This window comes from Jaculus jaculus, chromosome 18 (genome assembly GCF_020740685.1).
Source record: "Jaculus jaculus isolate mJacJac1 chromosome 18, mJacJac1.mat.Y.cur, whole genome shotgun sequence".
NCBI lineage: Eukaryota > Metazoa > Chordata > Mammalia > Rodentia > Dipodidae > Jaculus > Jaculus jaculus.
In genome coordinates, this window is record NC_059119.1 from 47,768,834 (window position 1) to 47,792,308 (window position 23,475).

At 44.8% G+C, this 23,475-nt stretch overlaps 1 protein-coding gene across 2 annotated transcripts in view; it reads left to right on the forward strand.

Moving 5' to 3' along the window:
* Positions 1-23,475, forward strand: part of Srbd1 (S1 RNA binding domain 1) — a 205,007-nt gene that overhangs the window by 2,000 nt on the left and 179,532 nt on the right. For both annotated transcript variants that reach the window (XM_045137694.1, XM_045137695.1), the window contains exons 2-5: positions 6,993-7,072; positions 8,118-8,298; positions 12,885-13,256; positions 22,026-22,192. In XM_045137694.1, coding sequence (XP_044993629.1) covers positions 6,993-7,072; positions 8,118-8,298; positions 12,885-13,256; positions 22,026-22,192 — 800 coding nt within the window. The remainder of the gene's footprint in view (positions 1-6,992; positions 7,073-8,117; positions 8,299-12,884; positions 13,257-22,025; positions 22,193-23,475) is intronic.

Genomic DNA, 23,475 nt, shown 5'->3' on the forward strand with positions numbered 1-23,475 from the left:
GGCTTCCAGCCACTGCAAATGAACTCCAGATGCGTTCACCCCCTTGTGTGTCTGGCTAACGTGGGTCCTGGGGAATCGAGCCTTGAACTGGGGTCCTTAGGCTTCACAGGCAAGTACTTAACCGCTAAGCCATCTCTCCAGCTCCCCAAATTCCTGTATTGATAATATTTGAAAGTAAGGACTTTGGGAGGTAATAGGGATTAGATGAGTTTGTGAGGGTGGGGCCCCTGTCATGGGGTTAGTGGCTTTTTAAGAAGAGGAAGAGAAACACAAAGCCCCCTTTCTTTAGCTCTGTGATGCTTTCTACCCTAAGATAGTTTAGCACAAAGACCCATTTCCAAGCTTCTGGAATTGTGAGAAAGACATTTCTCTTCATCATATATTATCCAGTCTTTGGAATTCTGTAATAACAACAGAAAGCAGCGTCAGACAGGAACTAAAGACTCATTGGAGATCATAATTATTTCAGATACATTTTTGGAGGAAGAATGTGTGAGAATATGGGAAATGAAAGCATGCAAGCATTCACAGTGTTAGGCTTAGCAGATGGAGGCTTGGAGGATAATGAAAAGTTCACTGATTTTGATAATATGTATACATGTGTCAAAACTTACCATATTTGAACCCTTTAAGTGTGGGCAGTATACAGCATATTATACTTCATTGAAGCTGTTAAAAATATTCCCGAGGGGCTGGAGAGATGGCTTAGTGGTTAAGCACTTGCCTGTGAAGCCTAAGGACCCCGGTTCGAGGCTCGATTCCCCAGGACCCACGTTAGCCAGATGGACAAGAGGGCACACGCGTCTAGAGTTCGTTTGCAGTGGCTGGAGGCCCTGGCACACCCACTCTCTCCTCTCTCTATATGCCTCTTTCTCTCTCTGTCTGTTGCTCTCAAATAAATAAAAAAAAATAGTCCTGAGGTTTTGGCTTAACAAGTGGTTGGATGAATGGTGGTGATGTTTCTGAGATCTGAAATTGGGGTAGGAATGGGTTGTAGAACAAAAGAGTGGTCATCAGCACTCCGTAGATAACAACGGAATATCTAAGTAGTTTCAGAGGCATCTGGAAAACTTATTATGGAAATATGAATCTTTTTAAAAAATTTTAAATATTTATTTATTTGAGAACGACAGATAGAGAAAGAGGCAGAGAGAGAGAGAATGGGCGCATCAGGGCCGGACTGAAAATGAACTCCAGATGCTTGCACTCCCTTGTGCATCTGGCTAATGTGGGTCCTGGGGAATCGAGCCTCAAACTGGGATCCTTAGGCTTCACAGGCAAGCGCTTAACCGCTAAGCCATCTCTCCAGCCCGGAAATATGAATCTTAAAGGCAAGGTTTGGGATGGATTAGAATATTTATTTATTTATTTGTTTACTTTTTTATTTAAGAGAGGGAGAAAGAAGGAAAGAAAGAGAGAGAATGAATATGGGCGTGCCAGTTCCTCTAGCCACTGCAAAGAACTCCAGACCCATGTGCCGCTTTATGCATGTGGCTTATGTAGGTACTGGGGAATGGAACCTGAGTCCTTAGGCTTTGCAGGCAGTCACCTTAACTGCTAAACCATCTCCTCAGCCTTGATTAGAATTTTTTTTTTTTTAATTGGCCAGGCCTGGTGGCACATGCCTTTATTTTTATTTTTTATTTTTATTTATTTATTTGAGAGCAACAGAGAGAGAGAGAAAGAGGCAGAGAGCAAGAGAGAGAATGGGCACGCCAGGGCTTCCAGCCACTGCAAACGAACTTCAGATGTGTGCGCCCCCTTCACAGGCAAGTGCTTAACCGCTAAGCCAACCCTCCAGCCCTGGATTAGAATTTTTAATAAGTAGGTGTTATCAGTGCAGTCAAATTTGGGATAGATAGCAATTGAGCACATACTACAGAAGGTGCGCTTCTAAGATTTTCTCACCTGGTATTACAGCCATCTAAGTTTGTATAAAGTACACTATGATGTTCACGTGACACAATCACCTAACGATATATCTCTCACAATATGTCCCTGCTATGTGACATGGGACTCCAAAACATGGAAATGGATGATACTTTTGTTAACCTAATAAGTTTTATTAAATTAAGCAAAAGGACATGGGAATAGAGGTAGGAGTAGAGCCTATATTCCCATGGGATTATCACTAGCATGCATGGTTGTGTGATTTCCAGCTTCTGCATTTGCTCTTGTTTTTCTCTTCTCGGGATTATCAGTAGCATGCATGGTTGTGTGATTTCCAGCCTCTGCATTTGCTCTTGTTTTTCTCTTCTCGGGATTATCACTAGCATGCATGGTTGCGTGATTTCCAGCCTCTGCATTTGCTCTTGTTTTTCTCTTCTCGGGATTATCAGTAGCATGCACAGTTGCATAATTTCTAGCTTCTGCATTTACTCTTGTTTTTTTCTTCTCGGTTTTTCGAGGTAGGGTCTCACTCTGGCCTAGGCTGACCTGGAATTCACTGTATAGTCTCAGGGTGGCCTCGAACTCACAGAGAGCCTCCTTCCTCTGCCTCCCGATTGCTGTTATTAAAGGTGTGCACCACCATGCCTGACTCCTGCAAATCCTCTTTTTAAAATTTTTTTTGTTTATTTTTATTTATTTATTTGAGAGTGACAGAGAGAGAAAGAGGCAGATATATAGAGAGAATGGGCACACCAGGGCCTCTGGCCACTGCAAACGAACTCCAGACACACGCGCCCCCTTGTGCAACTGGCTAACCCGGGTCCTGGGAAATCGAGCCTCGAACCAGGGTCCTCAGGCTTTATAGGCTTTATAGGCTTAACCACTAAGCCATCTCTCCAGCCCTGCATATACTCTTAATAAAACAAATATACTTCAAACTGGCCCTTGTGTTCATACAGATTCTTATTTTTTACATATATTCTTATATATTTTACATATGTTCATTTCCCTTTTCATAAATATTTTTCTCCTTTATGTCTAACTCAACTTTCCATGGAACATTTCTCCCAGGGTGCTTAATAAAGGGTGAGTTAGAAGCATTTGTTTCAAGGAAAGCTTATTTAAAAGCCAATGGTTAATCAAGACATAGGCCCACCAAAGATTTGTCTTTACCCATTTTAACCACATTTTTGTTAGGGCTGAAGTGAGGATAGACTTAGTATTTGGTGGTGTTGGTGGGGATGCTTTGAATTAAGATCTAGTGTTCTGAAGGCATACTTTTCAAGATGCCTGAGGCCTTAAGCAGTACTGATCCCTATCTATGTCATTTTTTTTTTTTTGCATTGTTTAATTTTTTTTTTTTATTTGAGAGAGAGAAGAGGCAGAGAAAAAGAGAATGGGCACACCAGGGCCTCCAGCCACTGCAAATGAACTACAGACACACATGCCACCTTGTGCACCTGGTTTACATGGGTCCTGGGGAATTGAACCTGGGTCATTTGGCTTTGTAGGCAAGCACCTTAACCACTAAGCCATCTCTCCAGGCCCTCTTTCTCATTTTTTTAAAAATTTTTATTAACATTTTCCATGATTATAAAATATATCCCATGGTAATTCCCTCCCTCCCCACCCCCACACTTTCCCGTTTGAAATTCCATTCTCCATCATATTACCTCCCCATTACAATCATTGTAATTACATATATACAATATCAACCTATTAAGTACCCTCCTCCCTTCCTTTCTATGTCATTTTTTTTCTACATACACATACCTGTAATAAAGTTTAATTCATAAATTAAATATATTAAGAGATTAGCAACTAATAAAAAATAGGACAGTTATAACTGTTGTCACAATATTGACCACACTGGGGCTGGAGAGATGGCTTAGTGGTCACGGTACTTGCCTGCAAAGCCTAAGGACCCAAGTTTGATTTCTCAGTACCCACGCAAAGCCAGATACACAAAGTGGCACACGCCTCTGGAATTTGTTTGCAGCGGCTGGAGGCCCTGGAATGCCCATTCTCTCTCACTCTTACCTGCCCGTTTCTCTCTCTGAAATAAATAAATAAAATGTTTTTAAAAACTGACAGCATTCTTACTTTCATGCTTTGGGACCCTTGCTGGGTAGAACAGCTGACTTGAACCCAGCACCGTGGCATGTCACAGTTGATCTAACTGGTAGTGCTGGTGTGGGCAGCATAGCCATGCTGGGCAAAGGGAGTACTCATGTCCTTGGCTAGTTTAATAGGGTGGATATTTCACCATGTCTAGTACAGTGCAATTCAAAAGCCTAAGGATTTTATTTATTTATTTTTGTTTTTTAGTTTTCTATTTATTACTTTTGGACTACCATTGACCAAAGGTCTCGGAAATGGCGGGAACCCAGACCTTGTGCTTTTTGAATTTTCTGTTCATTACTTTTAGACTACCATTGACTGAAGGTCACAGAAATGGTGGCAAACCGGACCTTGGGTTCGGAGGATGCTACGATGCAATGCAGATTGCAGTGGTGGGAGTGGCCCTGAGGTAATCCCACGTGGGGTGGTTTGATGAGCAGCTCAGCCCCTTTCTATTTTTATTTTTACACTAGGGGTTAAATTTTCAGAAAAGTCTTCCCATTCTCCCCCACAGAGGATGTTGCTCTGACTGGTGGCATTTTAATTTAAGACGGTTTCGCGTGTCCCAGGCTGTCTTCAAGCTGGCTCAGAGCCTAGGATGTCTGTGAGCTTCTGACCCTCCCTCTATCTCCAGTATGCCGAGTATTGGAGTCACATGCTCCACCACGCCTAGCTTACACAATGCTCAGACGTGAACCCAGGTCTTTGTGCATTTTTCACATCCTCACAAGCATTTTTTGCCATTTTTAAAAATAATTTTTTAGATATTTATTTGAGAGAGAGAGAAAATGGGCACGCCATGGCCACCAACCACTACAAACGAACTCCAGATGCATGCACCCCCTTGTGCGTCTGGGTTATGTGGGTTTTAGAGAGTCGAACCAGGATCCTTTGGCTTTGCAGGCAAACACCTTAACCATTAAGCCATCTGTCCAGCCCCCCCCCCTTTTTTTTTATAATAGCCATTTTGACAGGAGCAAGATGGAATCTAAGTAGTTTTAGTTTGCATTTCCCTGATGGATAAGGATGTAGAACATGTTATTAGATGTTGAATGGGCATTTGCATTTCTTTTGAGAACTCTATTTCTTGATTATGTGTCTGACACTCAGTCCTCCCACAAATCAGTTCCAAAAGGCTAAAAGCCACGGTCAGGTTCCTAGCATCAGCGGCTCCCCTTCTCGATAACAACTTTTCCATTGCAGTGACTTCTCTGCTGCTAGAATGCACCTGGCCAAAAGTAGCTCAGGGAAGGGAAGGGAAGGGAAGGGTTTTCTTTTGTCTTAGAGTCTCGAAGTGAAGCTCCATGATGTCAGGGAAAAGATGGCATGAGCAGAGGCTGGACATCACCTCTGCCACAGCAGGTGGAAACAGCAACTAAAGAGTGAGCCCAGTTAACCCTAGCAAGCCAGTGGCTAATAGACCTCAGAGTCCACTCCCAGCAACACACCTTTGGCAAGGCTCCACCTCCCAAGTTGCCACCAGCTGGGACCAAGAATTCAAAACACATGAGTCTAAGCCACCTCACAGTTCAAGTTTATATGTTTTTTGCTTGTTATGTGATCCCTCTTGCTATTTGTCTTAGTTCCTTTCTCCCCCCCACTCACATACTGAGCCTTTGACTCTGTTGAATAGTTTTGTTGGCATAGTGATAACTCATTTTATTTAAGTATTGTGAACTTGTAGGACTATTTTGTCTGCATATTCAGTTAATCAGCATCATTTTTTAAATTTTATTTTGAGAGAGAGAGAGAATGGGCAAGCCAGGACCTACAGCTTCTGCAAATGAACTCCAGACGCATGCGCCACCTTGTGCATCTGGCTTATGTGGGTCCTGGGGAATTGAGCCTGGGTCCTTTGGCTTTGCAGGCAAATGCCTTAACCACTAAGCCGTCTCTCCAGCATAGCTTTGTTTATTTGATTCCTCATTTTGTGCAGACATATCCCCTTTATACTCTAAGAAGACACAGAAGAAACAAATATTTCTTGTCTCTGAGAAAGTTTAATAGAGAACTTCATAATTTTCTTTTTTTTCCCCTGAGCTAGGGTCTCACTCTAGCCCAGGCTGACCTGGAATTCACTCTGTATTCTCAGGGTGGCCTCGACCTCACAGTGATCCTCCTACCTCTGCCTCCTGAGTGCTGGGATTAAAGGCGTGTGCCAGCATGCCCAGCTGCGAACTTTATAATTTGAATGATGGTACTATCATCAACTATGAGTTAGGGAATACACAGGCATATAATTCTAAAAAGAAAACTTTAGAATTGTAAGTTGGTAGGAATTCATATTTTTTGAAAGATTGCTCCATAGTCCTAAGACATTTTGAAGACTACTTTCCCATTATTTTGTTTTTTATTTTTATTTATTATTATTTATTTGACAGAGAAATGGGGGGGGGGGAGAGAATGGGTGCGTCAGGGCCTCCAGCCACTGTAAACAAACCTGTGTGCCCCCTTGTGCATCTCGCTTATGTGGGAGCTGAACCTGGGTCCTTAGGCTTTGCAAGCAAGCACCTTAACTGCTACGCCATCTCTCCAGCCCCTGAATACACTTACTCGGTAGGCCATATAGCATGGGAACTAGCATTTAGGCTTGTGAATAAACCTTATTTTTAAAAATTTTTTTTTTGTTTATTTTATTTATTTATTTGAGAGCAACAGAGAGAGAAAGAGGCAGAGAGAGAGAGAGAATGGGCGCGCCAGGGCCTCCAGTCACTGCAAACAAACTCCAGATGCGTGCGCCCCCTTGTGCATCTGGCTAACGTGGGTCCTGGGGAATGGAGCCTCAAACTGGGGTCCTTAGGCTTCATGGGCAAGCGCTTAACTGCTAAGCCATCTCTCCAGCCCCCCCTTTTTTTTCTTTTCCCCTCCAGCATTGTCTAACAACAGAACTGTTGGGGTGCTGGTTTTGAATGGTGCATCATCACTTTGTAGCCGAGAGAAGTGATGAGGGTATTCACTGACCTCATGTCCCTTTCTTCCAGATGTCAACCTTGCCGAGAAGAGCCAAGATACAGGCCCAGACTGTGAAATCCCAAGATGAATTTTCTTACTTCTCTGAGCCGTAAGCATATTGGTTTCCTATGTTGGTAGAGGAATGATGACTATTTCAAGTAATAATGCATTCTGTCCCTTTCCATCGTAAGTTAGTTGAGTGGAAGAAATCTGTTCTTTTCTCTATTCATTTAAGTGACTGTTGAAATCATGCTGTGTTCCGGGTTTTGTCTAATATTGGTGATTAAGTAGAAGGAAAATAACAGAATATATCTTACAATATTGACACTAGAACTTAAGCTGTGTCAAAGGGGGTTGTTTTACATTACAGTAGGGAAGAGTCCTCAACTTCTGCACTGTTAACATTGTATGCAGGATAATCCTTTTTTTTTTTTTTTCTCTCTCGAGGTAGAGTCTCGCTCTAGCCCAGGCTGACCTGGAATTCACCATGTAGTCTCAGGGTGGCTTTGAACTCATGGCAATCCTCGTACCTCTGTTTCTCAAGTGCTGGGATTAAAGGTGTGCGCCACCACGCCTGACCAGGATGACTTTTTAAAAAATATTTTATTTTTATTTATTTATTTGGTACAGATAGAGAGAGAGAGGGAGAGAGAGAGGGAGGGAGGGAGGGAGGGAGGAAGGAAGGGAGGGAGAGAGGGGGCATGCTAGGGCTCCAGCCACTGCAAACAAACTCCAGATGCATGCACCCCCTTGTGCATCTGGCTAACGTGGGTCCTGGGGAATCGAGCCTCGAACCAGGGTCCTTAGGCTTCACAGGCAAGCGCTTAACCACTAAGCCATCTTTCCAGCCTGCATTTTACTTTTTTTCTAAATTTTTTTGTTCATTTTTTACTGTTTATTTGCGAGTGACAGAGCGAGAAAGGCAGGTAGATACAGAGAGAGAGAGAGAGAGAGAGAATGGGTGTGCCAGGGCCTCCAGCCACCCCCTTGTGCATCTGGCTCACATGGGTCCTGGGGAATCGAGCCTCGAGCCAAGGTCCTTAGGCTTCACAGGCAAACGTTTAACTGCTAAGCCATCTCTCCAGCCCCCGCATTTTAATTTTTGACATTTGGTTTTATTTTTCCTGAAAGTTGTTCTGTCAACTTACTCCTAGGTCATCTGCCTCAGAAGAAGATGACGAGGAAGATAGTATCTGGGAACCCCAAAAGAAAGTTTCCAGAAGCCGGAAGCCATCTGCGCCCAAGGAATCCAAACCAAAACGTGGGCCTCGGGTAAAGAAGAGCCCCCGGCAGAGGGGTGCTGGCTCAGAACCTGTGGCTGTTAAGGAGGAGCCGGTAGGTGGTATAGCATTTCCCTTCTCTCTCTTTTTGTTTTTTTGTTTAATTAATTAATTTTTTGTTATTGACAACTTCCAAAATGATAGAAAATAAATCATGAAAACTCCCTCCCTGCCTCACTTTCCCCTTTGAAACTCCACTGTCCATCATATCCCCTCCCCCCTCAGTCAGTCTCTCTTATTTTGATGTCATCGTCTTTTCCTCCTGTTACACTGGAGCAGTTACCTTCTCTTTGCTGGGCCGAAGTCAAAAGCAGTTTCTGGAGGGAAGGATTCATTTTCGCTTGTAGTGTCATCGTGATGGGGGAGGCAGGAGGAGGAGGCAGCTGGGGCCTCACATCTTGTCACAGCAGCAGGAAGGGGTCATCTGAGTGACTTAGCTGGACTCTCACACTTGGAGGCGCGCCCTCCCTCAGAGACACACCTCTCCCAACAAGGCTGTACCTCCCAAAGGCTCCACAACCTTCTGAACTTGTCAGTAGTGGGAGACCCAAGTATTAAAACACACCACCACTGAGGACAGGCAAGGTTGTGGGGGTTTGAGTCAGGTGTCCCCCATAAACTGAGGTGTTCTGAATGCCATGTCCCCATCTGATGGCAACTGGGGAATGAAAGCCTCCTGGAGGTGGTGTATTGTTGGGGGCGGGCTTATAGGTGTTATAGCCAGTTTCCCCTTGCCAGTATTTGGCACGCTCTCCTGCTGTTGTCCGCTTGATGTTGGTCAGGAGGGGATGCCCACCCTCTGCCCTTGCCGTCATTTTTCTCTGTCGTCTTGGAGCTTCCCCTCAAGTCTGTAAGCCCAAATAAGCCTTTTCTTCCCCCCTCTCCCACAAGCTGCTGTTGGTTGGGTGTTTTCTGCCAGCCATGTGAACCTGACTGCAACACAGATGGAGGAAGTGTTTCCCGGTGGGGACTGTCCCACTGTCCTTACGCAGAATAGGGTAAAGCATCTATGTAGGAAAAGCTGCAGGGGCTGGAGAAGTGGCTTAGCGGTTGAGCGCTTGCCTGTAAAGCCTAGGGACCCTGGTTCGAGGCTCGATTCCCCAGGACCCATGTTAGCCAGATGCACAAGGGGGCGCACGCATCTGGAGTTCATTTGCAGTGGCTGGAGGCCCTGGCGCACCCATTCTCTCTCTCTCTCTCTTTCTCTCTATCTACCTCTTTCTCTCTGTGTCACTCTTAAATAAATAAAAATGAACAAAAATAAAAAAAAAAATCTAAAAAAAAAAAAAAGCTGCAGGGCAGGGCCAGGCCCCGTCTCAGGACTTAGTAATATTTAGAACCTTAGAGCAACTGTATTTCTGTATCTGCTTCCTTTTTCCTTTCTAAAGAGGTGAGGTGGGTGTGGTGGCAGCGGTTGGGATGGCAATTATGAGCATATGTGGTGAGCTTTTAGCCAGGTATCATGCTCAATGCTTCCCTCCAAGATCGTGCTTATTAATCCTTACAGCGCGAGGGCAGTTGTTGTCCTGATTTTTATAGGCAAGAAAGCTGAGGCATGTTAAGCGACTCCCTTACAGAACAGATAGGAAGTGATAGAACCGGGTTTCTGAGTCAGCGTTTCGAGCACTGAGATGCCTCTCGAGGGCTTTCGTACCTCAGCCATGCTGCTCACAAGTGGGATGTACGTAACCAGCTTGCCGGTTTAATAATTAATGTTCTGAAATAACCATCATAAGGACTTGAAATTCCTCTGGCCAGTGCTTTTCCTCCTTGGAGGCTGAACTACACAGGGAAAATAATCAGAAATTTGCTTGATGAGCATGGACTGAGAATAAGAGAATTAGCTAAGTTCATTTGAGTCTATTGAGTGCCTACCGTGGTCTTAGCACTGTGGGGTCACAGTGACAATTGAAGGCTTTGATTGTGTGCCGCTAAGATTGTCTGAAGTGTCCATCTCACAGCAGGTTTTCTTACTGTTGGGACCAACATACTCAGAACCTGCTTGCTGAGTATTCTTCTCTTTTGTACATTACTTAGAACAGTACTGAATCATATTTGTTTTTTTTTAAATTTTTTATTTATTTATTTGAGAGCCACAGACACAGAGAGAAAGACAGATAGAGGGAGAGAGAGAGAATGAGCGTGCCAGGGCTTCCAGCCTCTGCATACGAACTCCAGACGCGTGTGCCCCCTTGTGCATCTGGCTAACGTGGGACCTGGGGAACCGAGCCTCGAACCGGGGTCCTTAGGGTTCACAGGCAAGCGCTTAACTGCTAAGCTATCTCTCCAGCCCTGTTTTTTTTTTTTTTTTAAATAGTTTTTTCTTGTTTCTCTGTGGTTGGTTGACTCCTTTCATGACCGACACATTCTTGAGCTATACCAATTTATTTTATTAGGTTATTATCAACTTCCCAGAGGCTCAGTGTCATTTTTGTCTTCATATCTGCTCAGATATTTTATGCTTTGAGGGAAAAGGGAATGGCACAAAGCGCTGTCTAATGTGTATCGTTTTCAGGTTGACATGTAGCGGTGTTCAGTAGGTATGATGGTCGAGATAATCTTACTGTGGTTCTGTATACTTATTACCGGTGATTCTGGAAAGAATATTTTAATTACTTTGGGGTTGTTTGGGTTTGTACCTTCTGTGACACCTAGGTCATGGAAGAGGCTAGTTGGAGAAACAGGGAGCTCCTGGAGGACAGGCTAGCTTATTTCCCATCTCTCCCCAGTGCCTAGATGAATGCCAGGTCTGCCTCCTTCGCAGCTCAGCTGGCCCGCTAGTGGCGGGCAGTGGTAGTGCAGATTGCTTCCTGGGTAGCTGGGTAGATTACTAGGCAGACTCTCATTAAAGCAAAAGGACGCTGGGCATGATATTGCACGCCTGCAATTTTAGCACCTGGAAGGCTAAGGCAGGAGAGTTGTTGTGAGTTCAAAGCCCACCTGGGCTACAGGGTGAGACAGTCTCAAAAAGCAAAACAGGCCCCAGGAAGACGGCTCAGGGGGCTTGCACAAGGGCCTGAGTTCAGCTCCTTACCGCCCGGGGAAAATGCTGGGCGTGGTGGTTTGTTGGTTTCCTGGCCCAGCCTACTTGGTAAGCCCTCGGTTCAGTGTGAGACCCTACCCCCCAAAACAAGGGAGAGGCTACTGAAGAGGACACCCACCACGAACCCCTGGCCACCACACACGTGTGTGAGGACCCGCATACATATGTGCGTCTACAGGCGTATAAAAAATGCATACACATAGACACGCACACCGCACGCACATCCGCGTGCCAAGGCTGAGTGAAACGAAAGTGTCTGTCATTTTTCTGCTCATTTCTGTGTGTTCTGTATAAGCAGGTGTAGCTTGTCGAGTTTTGTGAGCGTGGGAATGTTACCCCGTGGTTGACTCTAATTACAACTTTATAAAATGTTTTATTATTTACCTGAGAGAGAGAGATAGAGACAGAGAAAATGGGTGCATAGAGCCTCTAGCTGCTGTAAAATGAACTCCAGATGCTTGCGTCACCTTGTGCATCTGGCTTTATGTGGGTACTAGGGAATTAAATCTGGGTTCTTTGTCTTTGCAGGTAAGTGCCTTAACTGCTAAGCCTTCTCTCCAGCCCTAATTATAACTTTAAATTTTTTTTTGTTTTATTTATTTATTTGAGAGAGACAGAGAGAGAGAAAGAGGGAGAGAAAGCGAATGGGTGAGCCAGGGCCTCCAGACACTGCAAACGAACTCCAGACACTGTGCCCCCTTGTGCATCTGGCTAACGTGGGTTCTGGGGGGGAAATCGAGCCTCGAACTGGGTCCTTAGGCTTCACAAGCAAGTGTTTAACCACTAAGCCATCTCTCCAGCCCCTAATTACAACTTTTAAACTTGGGCTTCTAGCATTTGTAGACCTGTTGAATACTCGTTTTTTTAAAAGCTTTATTTATTTGGGAGTGAGAATGGGCATGCTAAGGGCCTCCAGCCACTGCAAATGAATTCCAGATGCATTTGCTGCCTTGTGCATCTGGCTTGTCATACGTACGGGGGAATCAAACCTAGGTCCTTAGGCTTTGTATGCAAATTTCTTAACCACTGAGCCTCTCTCCAGTTCTCATTTATTAAATTTTAAGCTTTTATCCCAAATTTTTCACATGGAATCGTAAGAAATAATGGAGAGAAGCTCCGTGTATCTTTATCTAGTTTTCCTCAGTAGTATAAGTAGTGGTGTGGGTATTAACATTGGGAAATCCACTGATCTTTCTTGGATTTCTCCAGTTTTGCATGAATTCACTTAGGTGGTGAGCATATGTATTTAGTTTTCCTCAGTTCTGTCTGTCACATGTGTGGGTTTGTATGTCCATCATCACAAAAATTCCTAAAATTCCACTTTCATAGCCTCACCCACCGCCCCATAACCTCTCCCCAGTCACCTGTGACTCCAGTGACTGCTGAGATCTTCAGGAGGGTTTCATAAATGTGACCAGATAGTGTGTAATTTTGAGGCTTATTTATTAATTTTTTTCTAAACAGCATGCAGCCATTGGGATTCTTCTAAGTTACTGTATGTATTCATTTGTCCATTTCTGGTTCTGAGAAGCATACTAGGCCAACTGGTTTTTATCTTCTCATTCTAATTCTCATATGCTGTCTTTGTGGTTTGATAGGACACCTCTGTGGCTATTGCTGATGTTGATTTGGAAGAGAACAAGAATAAAGCGGGTACGGCACAGACTCTGAAAACAGCGAGGGCAAAACGGAAACCTTCAGCCCAGAGGACCAAGAAGCTAAAAGTTGATGAGGAAGCCAGCCGAGCCTGTCCCACCGAGGGAGGGTGCAGTAATACAGAGACCCCGTCCACGAGCTCCGCGTGCGAAGGGGGCTGCAAGAGAGAGAACGATGGGGCTGACTTCCCCTTGAATGAGCCCGCTTTGAAAAGAGTGAAGACCGAAGCGTGTCCTGAGGGGCAGCCTGCCAAGTTTGCAGCGGGTGCCAACAGCATTAAAGAGGAGGTGGAGATGAACTGGGACATAGTCCAGGTGTGTACAGTCATTTTCTGTCACTTGAGGTGCTTCTTCCCCCCAAAAGAAAACAAATTCTTTATTCATTTGAGAGTGAGAGGAAGGGGCAGATAGGATGAGCATGGGCACGCCAGGGCCTCCAGCTACTGTAAATGAATTTCAGGTGCATGCACCCCCTTGTGCATCTGGCTCATGTGGGTACTGGGGAATTGAACCTGGGTCCTTTGGCTTTGCAGGCAAGCACCTTAACCGCTAAGCCATCTCTCCAGCCTTCTTTAGGTGCTTTGATTCCTTCCTTCCTTCCTTCCTCCCTCCCACCCATCCATCTGGATGATTCCTTTCTTTTAGACCAGGTTGTACTGGCTGAGGAAAAGGCTGGAAAGTTTTGATTTTTAGTTTTGCTCATGATTTCTGGAATCAGGCTTTCTTAAGAGTATTGTTTTGTATTTTGGCTCATCACTGTCAGTTCTTTGGCTGAGAGCTGTGACCACAGCCAAAAGGTTCATATGCGTGGTGTAGACACGCATTAGATTGGGCCCTTGGAGGTTTATTGTTAAAGTTTCATTTTGAGCGTGGACTGTATTTCCCCATAAAAGCAGTGCACAGAATTAGGTCATTAGCTGTTCATGTGTCTAGGAAGTTATGGACAAGCCCTGTTAACAGTGTTTTATTTTTTGCATGGTTATGTATGCATGGTGTGTACATATGCATGTCTAGGTGCGTGGGTGCACATGTGTGCATGTGCCTCTGGAAGCCAGCAGTTGATGTCAGGTATTTTCACTTTGTCTCGTTCTTATATTTTGAGATAGGGTCTCACTGAGTCCGGGGTCACTAATTCAGCTTGTCTAGCTGACCCATAAGCCTGCCGTCTTCCCCATCGTCTCTGTGTGGGGGCCTGGGGATCCAAGCTCAGGTCCCCATGGCTGAGCAACAAGTGCTTTGTGGGCTGAGTCAGCTCTCCGGCCCTACCGGCAATTTTTGTATTTTGAGGCAGGGTCTCACTCTAGCCCAGGCTGACCTGGAATTTACTGTGGATTCTCAGGGTGGCCTCGAACTCACGGCAATCCTCCTACCTCTGCCTTCCGGGTGCTGGGATTAAAGGCGTGCGCCACCTGCCGGCCATTTTTTAAAAGGACACATCTGTAAGAATTCCAGCTTGAGCCTGGTGTGGTGGTTCATGCCTGTAATCCCTAGCACCCAGAAAGCTGAGGAAGGAGGATTGCCGTGAGTTTGAGGCCTAGACTAGAGTGAGTTCCAGGTCAGCCTGGGCCAGATTAAAACTCTGTCTCAGGAAAACAAAAGAAACAAGAATTTCACCGTGATCCCCTCCTACACTGGATTAATGTTATTTATTTATTTATTTGAAAGGGGGAGGCAGATAGAAAGAATGAGAGAATGGGAGCCCCAGGGCCTCCAGCCATTGCAAACGAACTCCAGATACACACGCCACCTTGTGCATGTGGCTTACCCGGGTCCTGGAGAGTGGACCCATGGTCCTTTGATTTTGCAGGCAAGCGCCTTCACCGCTCAGCCGTCTCTCCAGCCCAGTAGCGGTGATTCTTAATCCCTTGTCTTCTTCACCATACTCGGGGCCATTTCAGGGTAGACGGGAGTGACCTTTCTCGCCACTGTCTGTGTGACGCGCCCTCCTTCCTTCGCCATGAATCTGAGATGCACCGCTGAGCCCAGCGTGTCGCAGAGTCCCAACACGATACTATTTCTCAGCCCGTGCTGGTGGCACACGTCTTTTCTTCCGAGTAGCAGCTTTTTGCCTATGCTGCTTGTTCTACTACGTTTTAGTAAAACGTCACCAGTAATTTTTCATCCCGATTTTACTTTTCTTTGGCCCATTAAGGAATAGAATTGTCGCATAGCCTGTTCTCACTCTTGTTACCCAAATCCGTGGTCCCGGTGGAGACATGCTGCGGTTAAGCTCCTTCCGGTGCCTTCAGAGGCGGGTGTTCACACAGCGTGGGTCTGTAAACATGGGCCACCTGCACGAGATTCACCCTGAAGGCTTTCTTCAAATGCAGAGTGCTTGGTCCTATCAGAGCAAGTGGCAGGTAGATGTGCCCGGCTAAGTTCATTTCTTTACTGGCTTAGAGATGCTTCTTCAGTTGACATTGAAAGGGAGAAGGTCTCGGAGTCCATAAAGTCTCCGACCTTTGCGACTTGGCTGTGAGTCGTTCATAGCGATTAGGGTACATTGTCTGCTGCCCCAGTCTTATTAAAGAAGAAGAGACGAAAATGGTCCAGCCCTTTGTCCCTACGTGACAGCAATAGAAACCTATGAGTTTAAGCCAAAAAATGTCTCTTACCAAAAACACAAGGACCTTTCCAAGAACAAATGGAACAGGTTGTGATCAGGTAACCCCAAACAGACATTTAGAAATCAATAGTATTTGTAAAAACAAACAAACAAACAAACAAACCTCTTTTACCATCTCTGCTGTGCTCTCAGCAGAAAATATTTGTAGAAAATAGAAGGCAACAGTTTATCAGCTCATTTATCATTCACTTTATGAGTTACAGAGACTTAACCAGCTAATTCTGCATTTCAGCTTGAATTCCAAGAAGGTTATCTGATGGGTTGAACTTGGGCCAGGTAGGTATTTACCTCTGGTCCACTGCCCATGGTATGGAGACCTTATCATATTGTGGAAATATGCACGTGTGTGTGTGTGTGTGTGTGTGTGTGTGTGTGTGTGTTTGGTGGGGGTTGGAGGGAGGGTTCCTTTATGAACAGATGGTGTTGGTAGACCACCTCTAATTATCTACTTCAGCCAGTTGAGAGCATGCACCGTCAGGAGAATACGGCAAGAGACAAGGGTCCGTCCATCGAGACGGTAAATTTGTGAATGTGGGCAATGATTTCACGGCTCTTGGTTTTTTGAGACACAGTATCATGTACTGTAGGCAGTCCTGCAATTTAACTGTGTAGCTGAGGATGACCTTGAACCCCCAATCCTTCTCCTTCCACCTTCCAAGTGCTGTGGTTACAAGGGTCTACTGCCACTGTGCCAGGCTTTGCTTATATGACTAACAGGACTGAATCATAGCTAGGCACCATATCAAGAGCATTACTACAGTGATTATTGTCATGATGGACTAAAGAAACTATGATAATTTTTGGTTCTTATAACTTTGTAGTATTTGTTATAGACTTTAACAAAAACCTGTTTTGTTCATTTTTCTTTATTTATTTGAGAGTGACAGCGAGAGAAAGAGGAAGAGAGAGAGAGAGAGAGAGAGAGAGAGAGAGAGAATGGGCATGCCAGGGCCTGCAGCCACTGTAAACGAACTCCAGGTGCAAGCACCACCTTGTGCATCTGGCTTACATGGGTCCTTAGGCTTCACAGGCAAGCGCTTAACCACTAAGCCACCTCTCTAGCCCAAATGTTTTTTTTTTGTTTGTTTGTTTGTTTTGTATCGTTTTGTTTTTTCAGTGTAGGCTCTCACTCTGGCCCAGGCTGACCTGGGATTCACTGTGTAGTCTCAGGGTGTCCTCGAACTCACGGTGATCCCCCGACCTCTGCCTCCTGACTACTGGGATTAAAGGCGTGCACCACCACGCCCGGCTCCCTGCATGGTGTTTTAATGGCTTGCTTGTTTTTTTATTAGCTTGTTGGATCCTTGAATAGAGGGCTGTTTGTGTGTGTGTGTGTGTGTGTGTGTGTGTGTGTGTGTTAATCAATTTTTTATGGTGTTGGAAAGTGAATCTGTGGCCTCAGGCATGCTAGGCAAGCCCTCTTGCACTCAGCTAGCCCCCAGACCTGCGACTGGGGAAGGGTTTTATTTTGTTTTTGGAGTGTGTGTGTGTGTGTGTGTGTGTGTGTGTGTGTGTATGACAGAGAGTGACATCAAGTGTCTTATTCTTTGAGACAGTATCTCTTCCTGAACCTAGAGCTCACTGATTTTGGCTAGACTCACTCTCTAGGGAGCCCCTTGTCTCTGCCTCCCCAGTGCTGGGGTGACAGGTGGTTACCACCATGCCCTCCATCTCTGTGGCTGGTAGGAGCTGAACTCAGGTCCTCATGCTTGTGCCCCGTAAGCACTTTCCCCTTGTGCAATCTACCCAGATCTGGACCTGGTTGCTAAGATGTGGACATACCGTTGGCGTCACGTTTGGCTGATTCTGCAGATTCATTGCAGCAACACCCCACTCCTGTTACCAGTTTCTTTTTTTAAAAAAAAAATATTTATTTTAAGCTTGTTTATTTATTTGAGAGAGAGAGAGAGAGAAAGAGGCAAAGAGAGAGAGAGAATGGGCACTCCAGGGCCTTCAGCCACTGCAAATGAGCTCCAGATGCATGTGCCACCTTGTTCAGCTGGTTTACGTGGGTACTGGGGAATCGAACCTGGGTTCTTTAGCTTTGCAGGCAAGTGCCTTAACCGCTAAGCCATCCCTCCAGCCCCTCTTACCAGTTTCTGTCATAGCCAGGTCCACACTGCTAAGGTGAATTTCCAAACCACACACAGTTCATGAGACAATCAGGGTTTATTTGAATCTTACAGACCCAAGGGAAGTTGGATAATGATAGAAAACCTGGCTCCCTTTTACAGACCCAAGGAAAGAGAGAGAGACCACCAACAGCCAGCACCACCCACAAGCACAGAAATGTCAGGGAACCAGCAGAGCTCAGACTGCATGCCTTTAGGCTAGCAATGGATCTGACCCCCAGTGACACCTCTTTCAGCCAGGTGGCTGGAAATCAAAGAGTTAATAAAAACACCAGCGTCTATGGGGTTGGGGGGACATAACATTCAAACTACCACACTAGTGAGCTTGAGTTGGGGATTCACGGGAGAGAGCAATGAGATAAAATGAGAGCATTTCTGAGTGGAATAGCTGCGTAATGGCCTTTCAAAAGAAAAGCAATTGGCCTTGTCCTCAAATTGAGAGAAAGTCACTGGGCTGGCCTTAACGTATGGGAAGGCTGGATAGGAAGAGGTTGGAGAGGGAGGCTGATGGTTTTGAGTTGCATAAGGAGTTTGGATTCCTAATGCAGTGGGAAATCAGTGTTCTGAAATTCATGGGGGATACCTGAATCAAACCACCACATTTTGCCCTGGCTCCCATAAACTGATAACCATACTTGATGCAAAATGCAATGCATTCATCCAACTTTACAAGTCCCTGTAGTTTTTTTTTAATGAATCCCAATAATGTTTATACATCCCCATAGTTTATGATCTTTTAACTGAGCCATAATACCAAAAAAAAAAAAAAAAACTCAAACAAACAAACAAAAAACAATAATGGCACAGAATAAACATTCACACTGCTAAAGATGGCATTGGGTATAGCAAAGAAATATTCAACCAATACAAGATTTAAAACAACCAGGGCAGACATCAAACTCTATAGCTCCAAGTCCAGCAACTGTAGCCAATAACAAGTCTCCAAGTCCGATGTTTCTAACCAGCAACAAGTCTCTGGTGTTCCATTTCCAACCCTCTAGCTAGGCTGTTCACAGTCCTGGAAAACTTCATCCAAGGCTGGCAGCTCTCCTTAGGAGCCATCTCGTTGTCCTGGCATCTCCACTGGGTCTCCACTACCACCCACATTCCATCATGGCTCCATGGGGTCTCCATGCAGGCATCCAGCAAACCTGCTTCACACCACCCATGGCCATTTCCAAAACACAAGGTCATGCTGTGAATTCAGTGACCCTCTCTTTCCTTCATTTCTTATACATCATAATACCAGGTAGGGTGCCAATTTGTTAATCAGGGGGGAATAAAGCAGACTTTGAAGAACAGGACACTCCTTGAGCACTCAGGCCCCTTCAAAATAGTCTACATTCTTCCTGTTGCCTCAGTGCAGGTCAGCTGGCCCAATCTCAATGGTTGTCATCTCTCATAGAATTGTAGCTGACCGGGCAGCAGTGTTGGCCCAAAGATTTCTTTCTATGCCATATCCCTCTGCTCACACAAGTCTGTTTCTACGCACTGCAACCCTGCAGAAGTTCTCAGGACACGGATATGACAGCAAGCTTCTCACACAAACTGCTAGTCCAGTCCAAGCAAAGCTCTTTCTCACCCTCATAAGCCAAACCTCACAGTCCATAGTTCTTACTGCATTTCAGGTCTTTCAACTCTGACCAGAATAGTCCATCAAGCTGTACTTACAGCACTGCAAGGCATCTCTTAGGTCAAGGCTTCCAATACTCCCACGTTCCTCTAGAAAATCAGCTCCAAAAGGCCAAAGCTGCAGTTGGTGTCTCCAGCAAATGACCCCACTCCTCAGTCAGGTTCACTTTGCTGGTAGAAATCACCCGACCGAGAGCAGCTTGTCAGGGGAAAAGGGTTTGTTTAGTCTTATAGACACTTGAGGGGAAGCTCCACGATGGCAGGGGAAAACGATGGCATGAGCAGAAGGTGGCCATCACCCCCTGGCCAACATAAGGTGGACAGTAGCAACAGGAGAGTGTGCCAGGCACTGGCATGGGGAAACTGGCTGTAACACCCATAAGCCCGCCCCCAACAATACCCTCACTCCAGGAGGCGTTAATTCCCAAATCTCCATCAGCTGGGAACCTAGCATTCCAAACACCTAAGTTTATGGGAGACCCCTGATTCAAACCAGCACACAGGCCTGTGTGGCCTCTTCTGGCTTTCTGTGTACGTGCTTGGGGTCTGCTTGGGTCTTGGTGCCTGTGCGGCGAGTGCTCTTGCCCATGAAGCCGTCTCCCAGCCTTGAGACTGGGTCTTAATTGATTAAGGTGCTTGGTAAGGTCTAGGTCTTGAGATTTAAGGTCCTAGAGAAAGAGGTATCCCCATATTCTTGGGAGTTCAGACATTTATTTCATCTGTAGTTTTGAAATAAATTTAGATCTATTGTTAATCCATTATTTCTTATCCATTCCTCCTTCTTTTTTTTTTTTTTTTGAGGTAGAGTCTCTGTAGTCCATCCTGGCTTCAAATTCACGGTGATTTTCCTACATCAGTCTCCCAAATGCTGGGATTATATAGGTCTGAGCCATCATGGCTTTTTTTTTTTTAAGTTTTTGCTAGGTCTTGGGAATCAAGGTTGAAAATAATAATAAAATTTTCTCCTTTCGTTCCATACTTTTAAAAAAGTTGCTTCAGTTTTGAGAACAGTTAATGAAATTGCATTTTATTCTTTTTCTCTTTCAGGATGACCTATTTAAGCTTTTCCGCTTATATGGACCTTTTTCTGAGATTTATGCTTTTACTCATTAATTATTTGAACTATGTAGTATCTGTGCCTCACACAAAACTTCCTGGATAACTGGAGGGCCCTTCCTGCCCTAACCCTTGGTTATCTTCCATGGACATTGATGGGTCTTCTTGTCCTAATCTTAATTACCTTTGCTGGGTACAAATGGCTTTTCTTAAGCTGGATGTGGTGGCACATACCTTTAATCCCAGCACTCAGGATGTAGAGATAGAAGGATCGCTGTGAGTTCCAGGCCACCCTGAGATTACGTAGTTAGTTCCAGGTCTAGCCTGAGCTAGAGTGAGACCCTATCTTGGAAACAAAAACAAAAACAAAACAAAAAACCCCAAATGGCCTTTCTTCCTTTCTACCCCGCAGTTAAGATACAGATGGATCTTCCTAGCCTAACCCTTAGTTACCTTCCTTGGAGCAAGCAAGTTCTGTTTCTTGTTCTTATGAGTTCATTCCATATTAGTTCATATAGAGGTACATATTCTTTTGTTTATTTATTTGAAAGAGAGAGAGTGAAGGAGCGTGGGCATGACAGGGCCTCCAGCCACTGCAAACAATCTCCAGATGCATGTGCCACCTTGTGCATCTGGCTTATGTGGGTTCTGAGTTGAACCTGGATCCTTGGGCTCTGCAGGCAAGTGCCTTAACTGCTAAGCCATCTCTCCAGTCCCAAGCTATATATTCTTTCTTTAAAAGTTTTTTTTTTTTTGTTTATTTTTATTTATTTATCTGAGAGTGACAGACACAGAGAGAAAGGCAGAGAGAGAGAGAATGGGTGCTCTAGAGCCTCCAGCTGCTGCCAATGAATTCCAGATGTGTGTGCTCCCTTGTGCATCTGGCTAACATGGGTCCTGGGGAACCGAGCCTTGAACCGGGGTCCTTAGGCTTCACAGGCAAGCGCTTAACAGCTAAGCCATCTCTCCAGCCCCCCAAGCTATATATTCTTAAGTGTGTAGTATTCTTTTATATGAAATGTTTAGAATTAGCTCACGGGTCTTCATTGTAAACTTACATTGCTGCTGACTTTCACTATGCTAGAAACAATTCTTTAAAAAATAAAAACCACCACATCGTTATAGGTAATATGTTTACCAGAGAGGTGTTAGGATTTTAGGTGTATAGGTAGTGGATATTTTCCTGGGAGCGGAACTGCTGGCTCAGTGAGCTCAGACGCTGGCAACTTTGACATGTATTCTCACATTGCTCGTCTTCCACAGGTTACCCACTGTTGCCTTCTCGCCAGCAGGGTTGAAGTACTCATGCCAACACAGCGAACTACCAAGTGGTCTGTTTTTGCTGCCACTCTGAGAGATGGAAAATGTATCCCTTGCATTATTGAGAAGTGTTCTTTGAGCACTGCGGCTTTGAATGATATAGTTGCTTTGACTGAATTTCACTGAATCCTCAGAATGACCCATCCAGAGAATCCACGTAGTTTTCCTGCCCGTTTGAAAAAGCGCCAGTCAGTAGCTTCTCAGTGACTGTAGTCACTGTGTTTGACTGTATCTTAACGCTTTATTTGGAGCTGTAAGGAATAGCATAGATCTTCACACTTTTTAGCGTTTTAAATCGCGATATATCTTCACTTGCAGGTTTTATGTGAGAGAACTAATATTGAACCTTGGGTCTGTGCAAATATCATTCGTCTCTTTAATGATGACAACACAATTCCCTTCATTGTCCGCTATCGGAAGGAGCTCATTAATAACCTTGATGCCGATTCCCTGAGAGAAATTAGACAGGCACTGGAGGAGCTACGGTAAGAACGTGGTAAAGTGTGCTTAGCGGGAAGGGGCAGAGGTTACCTGAGTCAATACTAGAGCCAGTGAAGACGTGAGTGACTGTTTTGACATTTCCAGTGCTTTGTTTCTAGAATTATATATATATATATATATATGTATTTTTTATTTTATTTTATTTTATTTTTTGCTTTTCTAAGGTAGGGTCTTGTTTCTAGAATTATTTTAATCTCAGTATAATTCTCTTCTGCCAGAGAGTCAGGTCTGTTTTATTTGCTTAGAGATGGACGAGGTCCCTCTGCTGGCAAGTGTCTGCCTAGCTTGGGCATGCCGCAACAGAAAGGTTGTAGTAAAAGTGCCCTGCAGGGTTTGGCTGTCATTTTCTTTCACAGAAATGGTTGGGCATAATGACAAAATTAGGACTGCCAGTAGGAAACTTAAAAACAAATATATATGTTAGTCTAAATCTTCAACAGCTTGTATAAAACTGCCCTCTTCCTACAGAGAGCCCCAGATGGAGAGTTCTTTGGCAGTACAGATGGTCTCTAACCTGCCATAGTTTGACAACAGTGTTTTGAGTTTATGATAGTCAGAACCATAAGCCTAGAACCATTCTTTTACTGTTCTGAATTTTATTTTATTTATTTATTCTTTAATGAGAGAGAGAGAACGCACACGCGAATTGGCATGCCAGGGCCTCCAGCCATTGCAGTTGAACTGCGGACACGTGCTCCCTCTTGTGTGCACAGGCGACTTAGCGCATTTGCATCACCTTGTGCGTCTGCACTTACAAGGGCTCTGCAGAGTTGATCATGAGTCCTTAGGCTTTTCAGGCAAGCACTGTGACAGCTAAGCCATCTCTCCAGCCCCTGGAGTGCAGTTTTCATCCCGGATTGGCCATGCGCTACAGCGGGACCTCTGTTGCTCCCTCAGCCGAGCGCTCACGAGGCTGGTCAGCACCGGCATCGCTGGTGGTTTTTGAGCACCGGGATCCAGTAAGTTACGTAACCTACTCACCTCCTTTATAACGCAATGGGCTTTGTATTCGATGATTTGTCCAGGCAAGCAAAGTGGCCTGAAGACGTTTAAGGTAGGCTAGGCAAAGATAGGACGTTGGCTAGGGTGGATATATTAAATTCATGTTTGATTCATATCATAGTTTCGATTTTTGATAGGCTTCCCGGGATATAACCTCATCATAAAATGGGAAGGTTGCTGTAGAACTTAGGAGGAAATGTATTTTGATCTGTTATTATTTTTTTTTTTTTTGAGGCAACAGACTAGTCTTCTGTGTGAGAGAGAG